This window comes from Coptis chinensis, chromosome 3 (genome assembly GCF_015680905.1).
Source record: "Coptis chinensis isolate HL-2020 chromosome 3, ASM1568090v1, whole genome shotgun sequence".
Taxonomy (NCBI): Eukaryota; Viridiplantae; Streptophyta; class Magnoliopsida; order Ranunculales; family Ranunculaceae; genus Coptis; species Coptis chinensis.
The window spans coordinates 3,003,416-3,011,411 of NC_141458.1; the positions used below are offsets into that span (position 1 = coordinate 3,003,416).

At 36.8% G+C, this 7,996-nt stretch overlaps 1 protein-coding gene across 1 annotated transcript; it reads right to left on the bottom strand.

Moving 5' to 3' along the window:
• Positions 1–2,323: 2,323 nt before the first annotated feature.
• Positions 2,324–7,109, bottom strand: HAG2 (histone acetyltransferase of the GNAT family 2). Its single transcript, XM_086599993.1, is given in 11 exon segments — positions 2,324–3,216; positions 3,218–3,241; positions 3,338–3,498; positions 3,607–3,694; positions 4,677–4,776; positions 4,930–5,003; positions 5,082–5,120; positions 5,903–5,971; positions 6,588–6,700; positions 6,793–6,834; positions 6,921–7,109. Coding segments are annotated over 11 exon segments (1,413 nt in total). The 5' UTR covers positions 6,997–7,109; the 3' UTR covers positions 2,324–2,589.
• Positions 7,110–7,996: the final 887 nt, after the last annotated feature.

Consider the following 7,996-nt stretch of genomic DNA (forward strand, 5'->3'; position numbering starts at 1 on the left):
CGTTTCTATAAGTGTGGATACATATTTAGTAGTTTCTGTTTTGAGTAGTTTGACACCCAAGTAAGTCAAGTATAAATATATGAAGTAAGGGGTAGAGAAAAAACTCTTTTTAACCCTATTATTCTAGCCTACCTTCACTCTTCTCCATTCTTTTTCTACTAGTTTTTCTATTACAACAATGTCATAACTCTCCTAGCATCACCATTAACACTGATAATCTAGAGGATAGAAGATACGTATAATAAAGAGTTTAAGGAGGTAGAAGAAGCTTTTCTGAGGGCTGTCCATGAGGGTGATGAACCAAATAGTGTTTTTCGTCTAGTTTATACACAAATGACTTTGTAACATAAGTAAGGCTGTCAATGGATCGGTTCGGGTCGGATTCTGGAAAATCCGAATCCGAACCAATAAGAAAATTGAGAACCCGAAATCAAACCGAACCGATAAGAAAATTGGGAATCCAAAACCGAACCGACCTGAAAACTATAAAATCCAGTATTATCAGACCTGGCCTGGCCTGGCCCAATAGGTTGACCCAGTAAACCAGTGAACCGGTCTCCTATCCGGGTTGGGTTGATTATTGATTGTTTGTGCAGTTGGCCCAGTTCAAACCCAGTTGACTTGTGCAGTTTTAATTAAATTAAACCCGGCCGATTTACCACTGAACGAGACTGAGCTGCTACACTTGGAAATCTAAAAACTTTTGGTTCAAGTCGGAGTCGAACCCATTCCCTCATATGGCGGATTGACTAACCAACCACTAATGCCAACAACTCATTATGATAGGTGTTGGGTCTTCCCACATATGGCGGATTGGCCAACAACTTGTTATGATAGGTGTTGAGTCTTAAATGTTGGTGGGTGGGATTGAACCTTGGGTTCTCGTAAAAACACCATGCACTCTATCCATCGGAGGAAATGTAATTTTAACGTACATAGAACAACCTATATAATTATATATATTTATTTGTGTGGTTCAACCCAGTAACCCAGTCTAACCCACTGGTTGAACCGCTAACCCAATAACCCAGTCTCTTTTCCGAGTTGAAGCCCGGGCTGGGTCTGATAACATTCATAAAAAATCCAAAATTAAATCGTTTAGTTTTAGCCACAAAATTGATAAACATATACAAAATTAATCATAAATATTACTAAAATACTATCTTATCGGTTCGGATTCATATCGGTCCGTTGGAGGGCAAACCCGAAACCAAACCAATATCTTATCAGTTCGGTTTGGTTTCGAGTCGGTGGAGGGCAGTCTAAATTATAAAAACCCAAACAGTTTTTTATCGATTTGGTTCGAGTCGGTTATCAAGTTATCGAGACCCATTGACAACCCTAACCATAAGGAACTGTCAGATTGCGCTGGAGAATTGTTCTACCAAGTTCTGAAATTGGCAATGGAATTCACTTACTCTACAAACACAAAACTGTACGATAATGTTGAGTCTGTAGTAACTAGGTGGGGACGTCTTGCACAACAGTACTTGAAATCAACTGATGAGTAGATCAAAGTGATAATGAAGTTTGAAGAGATGTGCATGGAGTCCAAGGACGAACTACTCGCTCCATTTTTTCAACCTATTTTGAAACTCATCCATGCTAAAGACATTTTGTCAGGAGCAGCTATTATCAAATGGGCCTCACAGAAAAACGGAGCAGATGAATCAGACAGAGTTTTTCTCAAGTATGCATCTAGTTTTATCGCTGACTTGGCTTCCAAGCCATCTAGTTCTTCTGAGGTTGGTCAAGCGGGAGTTGGCCCGCATTGGTTGCACCAGTTCCTGCTGATAAAAAAATCATCACCAATGCTGCTCAGGCAGATGTGGATTTGAAACTTTATTTGGATAATACTAATCTAGAGGATGAGGATGAGGATGAGGATGGCTTTTGGGATTGACGTAGAACAAGTATTAATGATGGCTGTCCGTGGATGCGCTAGACCAGAGTCACTAGACAATGTCATCGTTCGAGTTAATGAACTTAAGGTTTTCTACAGAACGGAGATTCGGATTGCGCTGTAATATTATTTTTCCTAGTTATGAAGTTGGCATTGGAGAAAACGTACTCTACAGACTGTACAATAATGTTGTGACTGTAATAACTATGTCGATCTTGTACCACCCTTCTAAGGTTCGATTGACGAGGAGATCAACCTGATAAGAGTGCTTGGAACTTACCATCGAGTTCGCTCCAATGTTTTCACTTATTTTGGAACTCCTCTACGATAAAGATAATTTATCTGAAAAGGGTATTATCGAGTGGGCATCACGGAATGAAGATGCTGATTAATAAGATAAGGATTTGGTTAAGCAATCAGTGGCGTTCAAACAGATATTGAGAATTCAGGGCTCCATCATGCCAACACATCGATGCATCTGGCCAATTAAAGTTACGAATCTGACGGATAGAGAAAAATTCGGATATATGCTAGAACTAGAGAAAATATCTAGCATACAACTACATAGTATACCACCAAAGCTAAGATCAATATCTACCATATAACTAATAGCGCACCAGTTTTTTTCTCTTCACAGAAGGGGACTTGTTAGAGAACAAGATGAAAATTTAATCCAGTGATAATGCTCATTGGCAATGCAATGAAACCTTCTTTGCAATCTTTATAATCTCTTCCATTCGTTCGTCAACTAGCTGCTTCAACTGCTCCTCTTGATTGTTTTGGTTTCCCTCAATTTCAACACTGACATTGTCCACTTTTACATCCCTTGGACGATACATGACAAATGTCATTTCATGGTCATAATCATTTGGGACTTCAATTATTTGCTTCCCATTGGGTCCAGTATCCTTTCCTAAGATGTCGTCCTTCATCCGGTCTGATATGAGGGTCCTGTAGTTATCCATGCTATTGGTGTCATTATGATCAAGTTCAAGATAGATGAGAATCTCCCAACACTGCAGAAACTGTTTCTTGTTGATCTTCAAATTCTTTCTGACATCCTCAACTGCAGCCGCAGGTGGGTCAGATTGAAACTTACACGTTTTCTTAGAAAAGTTCCCTTGCCTTAGATGTGAACCAACTGAACTAATAGCATGCTTGATTGGTTCAAACGCAAGTAGGCGTTTCATATCAATGCAAGTTCGAACATGTTGGAGATAGTCTGATGCCTCTTCGACTGTCACATCATAAACATCTTCAGAGAGAGCAATAGAATTAAGAACCTCCAGAAGGAGGCGGCCATGACCCTTGGCCCTGGTAGGGAGGCAATACAAGTATCTGCCATAAGATCACAGAGAGATTAAAAGATATATGCGGAATATTGCAATACCAGGAATGAGGAACCTTGTCCTCTGTAAAAGAAAGGTTATATACCTGACTTAATCGCAAGCGTGAGCTATCAGGGTACTTGTAGAACCGATAAACAGCAGCAAAGCCAAGCAACTTAACATTAACATCTCTTTGATCATCTGTTTTGCTCTCAACGACAAGATACATCTCCCACCCAGGATCAGTTACATCAATAGGGCTACTACCTGAACCAAAGATGCCACTTGTCATATCTCAGGCATCACACATACACCACAATCATAATCACAACATAATAGAATTCTCTGATAGTGCAAGAAAGTGTAAAAACTTGCCATCGACTAGAAGCAGTGCAAGAGGCACCAACCGACAGTAAAGCTCTCCAACTGGCATGCTATTTACAGCCATGCGAATAACCTGATACTGTGAATGAGGATAAAAATTGTTGAGTAAACACGTCTGCTAACAAAACCACGAAATACAAAGCAACATAATGGAGCCAGACTATTCAAAGCTTGTAATCTTCCCAGTAAATAGAAGCATTTTGCGATTGGTCCAATTAGTTGGGATCTGCTGACAAATCCTTTGGTGCTAAGTTTTAAGACAAAAGCTCGTCTTTAGCATTCTAGTTTGCCATGAATCTCAACTAGTTTTTCATGTCTATCTTAGCCCTGTTCACGTGCAACTGGGTTAAACTAAACCAAAAAACTTGGGTGCTATCTAGTTGGGTTAATACAACCCCATGCTGAGTGTTATATGCCTCAACCAAGGCTTGGTCTAAGATTAGGGATTATAAAAATAGAAGGATTGAATGATAGAATTAAGCCAGTCGAACCCTAGAGCCTTGCACCAAGTTGCTCTTGTTTTGGTGCCTTCAATGGTCTTGTTCATAGCCATTTCGCATATCTAGAACCTATCAGTGATACTCCCAAGTTTCCCTTTAATATACTGTTTCTTCCCTAGTAATTTATGCATTTTAGCATCTATAATGGTTGATTGGTTCCACCTGTTCTATGTGCATTTTCATTATTGATTGTCCAGTTTTCAGTTCCATGAGCTGTCAGTTTGCGGTTTTCCAATCTACTAGAAAAGTCCAAATGGTAAAGTTGATCCAAGTCTTGGTATCATCAAGAACACAGCTTAAAGTAGAGAAGTAATATGCTGTTGGCCTTGTATTTCAGATACAATATGAAACTATAAATTTGATGTGATGAGAGTGAGTCTACAATATATTGAAATATTAACATTTAGTAGCAGGTAATAATCAGCTTGTATGCATATCCAATTACTAGATGGTCAGACAGATAACATTCCATGCTAATTGAGCTGAGATTGCTCAAATAGATAGAGTTACACTTGTAAGAAACAAAATAAAATGATGTGGGAGATGAGAATTTAGAAGGACCTCCGCAGTGAAATCCTCAGCTTCCAACTGATTGCTAGTTGTATTATTGTCTCCCTTGGTGGCTTTACGATGCAAGACCTCTCCATTTGATATAACATTTCTGAGAGCAGGAGACATGTAATTCAGTGGTAGGAAGAAAAACCAAAAACACATGTATGACAGGATATAGGTATACAGCTACTGAAATCTGGTTTACCAGAAAATAAACTGAATCCGAAAAATGAACAAGGTAATTATGCAAGTCAAACTATACCTAATGTAATGACTGCCTGCTGAGAAAGTTTGGAGAAAATCCTCCTTCTCAACCAAAGATTCACCAAAGATTTTCTGTTGTCGCAATAGACATTCAGCATAATTTCAAATACAACAACAAAGTACAGCTACCATAGGTACTATTAATCATACCTGAAGAGCAGGTTTGAGATCTGTGATCCCCTTTCCTCCCTTATGGCAAGTGATCAAGAAAGGTTAGAGAAATGTTATTATGTTTAAAGCTAAGGAAATTGGCAAAGCATGGTATACAACTTTGAGTGCGATTAGCATATGAAAGTTTTCATTGGCAGATTGGTCTGGAAAATTTTCATCATATAGGAAGTTCCCTTTAGAATTTTCACTTGTTTCAATCACCAAGAATATATCTCCTGTGGTTTTTCATATGCTCCCTCCACCCTCAAGAAATTTCCCATATGCTTCCTCTCATGAAAATTCTCTACACCTATACATTTTCCTTAGGTAGATTTAAATTAGACAGAGGCTGTTTCAAGAAGATGCTAGGTGTTTTTACCACTAAAAGTCTACCTAAAATGATGTTCATTCAGTGTAACAATTGCTGGCACTACAAAACTGCAGAGTTTTACCTGTATTATTAGGAGTACTTACAGAAGTCCTTCTAATACCCAACCAAAACAATACATAGAAATGGTTTTGAGAGTATCTGCATCCTTTTTGGAAGATTTGGGAGGTGAAAACACCAACCAACTACTTTAGCCATTTATATTCTCGACTTCAAAGGCATCCACTGTATAACTCAAAATCTATCTGGAAATGCTTAAAGGTATAGAGAAAAATTTTCTGGTGGAAACTTTGGTGCGCTATCAGACACATATTCGCAATACTCAACTAGCACCACAGAAAGCTAATATGCTTTTTACACAATCCAAAACACATGCTGCCTAACTAAATGTATGATATCCAGAAAAATCAAAGTAGGTGAAGGAAATACTTACATCAGACGTGCTTTGAAATGTAATATCGGCATACGCATGAAACGATATGCTGCTGAGGAAAATGTTAATCTGCACCCAATGTCTAAACAGATAAGCACAATGCAAAAAGTTTATCTAGCAATAACACAGAAACACTCTCGTGTGTCATGAATGTATAGGGCACAACACTTTTACACAAATTACTAATTTAGGCAGATTAGCAATTTTACAATCATATATTTTATAGATGAAAACTCATAAATATATGTGATTCACCCATGTAGAACAGAATTCGCAAATCAGAGGGAACTGATCAAAACTAAAGACAAAGTCCCTTCAATACTGACAACTAATATGGACTAATCAGAAAACGGTTCTACTAAACTACTCCAAAACTCCAAAACCAACTCAGACTCCATCAGTTCGATGGTGTTTTGACTTTTGATGCAATACAAGTAAATGCTTCCTTTGGCGCTCCAAGATGACATGACTTACTAGCAACCTAAAAACAAAAGCTATCTAAAATCCAGTCAGGAATATAATCAAACACATTCAAGACCCAACCAGTAGCACACATGAGAAAACCAGAAACACAATATATTCTAAAAACGAGGCGCTGTTCGCACACATAGCGACTTATGCCCCACAAACTCACAACTATTCATTCACCTAAAGTTTCATATATAAACATGAAAAAGAAACAAACCTTCAAATCCTGGTACCCATATATCCTCCCATCTTTGTCGAATAAATAGTTCAAATCAACCGGTTCAATTCGAAACTTATCTTCAACAACACCTACTTCTTCTTTCTTACTAACTGTACATTCCATTCACCCAAAACAAAAAATACAAATATTCAATATTCAATTTATTTCTTTTCTCAATAAACAAAATCCAAGTTAAACATACCTAAAAATATCTTGATACAATCATTTGCTTCAACCCCAACATCTAAAAAGAAACAACCAAAAAAAAAAAAAAAATGGGTATCTGAAAAAAAAAAAAAAAAAAAAAAAGGATTAAGATAGTTAACTCACCAAATGAAGAGAACCCAACTCGTCTTTTCTTCTTCGGGTCTGAGTTAAGGTCTGTTAATGCTTGTTTGAGACCCATTTTTATTTTTTTTCTTTTAGAGCGGGAAATAATGAGAAGATGGCGGGAAAAAATGGAAGTGGGAAGAAATAAAAAAGAGTGAGGGTTTGTAAGTTTGTTGTCTATTTGATGTTGTGGTGTCTGGTGACGGTACAAAATGCCGCGAAATATCATGATATAGCAAAAAGCCCAATTTGTTTGGTATTTTGGCCCATAAGCCCTGTTTTAGCAAAAGAAACCTAATTACCATATAGCAGAGTAGGCTCCGTTTAGGGCCTTGTAGCCCAAGGCCCCCATAATATAATCCAACTATTGAAATAAAGAAAAAAAATTAAAACCAAAACCCATTATTGTTTTTCATTTATTTTTAACTGTTGGATAAACGTTTTTATATTGGCAAATTGGAAACCATAAAATCACGTTAGTGTTAAACACTTAAACTTCTTCAGTTCTCTCACATTCTCTAACAAAAAATATCACACATCCATAACTAATTAAAATTCTTCATCACCCCATGACAAATAATCAAGTATATATACGTCAACAATTCAATTTTACCTATATAATTTTTTTGCCTTCTATATGGTTTTTCTCTATAATCTCGCTCTCTCTCTCAATATTTGTTTTATTTAGTGTAGAATTATTATGCGTTCTCTCTCTTTATATTCGCAATTATTTATTAAATAAATTTATTGAAGTTTCATATTTGTGCGAAAACTATTCAAGAAATAAAAAAATATAAAGTTTGGATCATATGAAATAACGTAAACAAATCAATAACATGTTGTGAGAAAAAAAATAAAACAAATGTAACAATTTTATTTGTTAAAGTAGTGTTAAACACTTAAACTCCTTCGGTTCCTCGCCTTCTCCAACAGAAAATAGCACACCTCCATAACTAATATAATTAAAGTTTGATTATCAATAAAGGGGTAGGGGACCTCGTTAAAAACCCCGCTTGCAAACCAAAAAAATATATATAATTAAAGTTATTAATCACTCCATAACAAATAATTAAGTA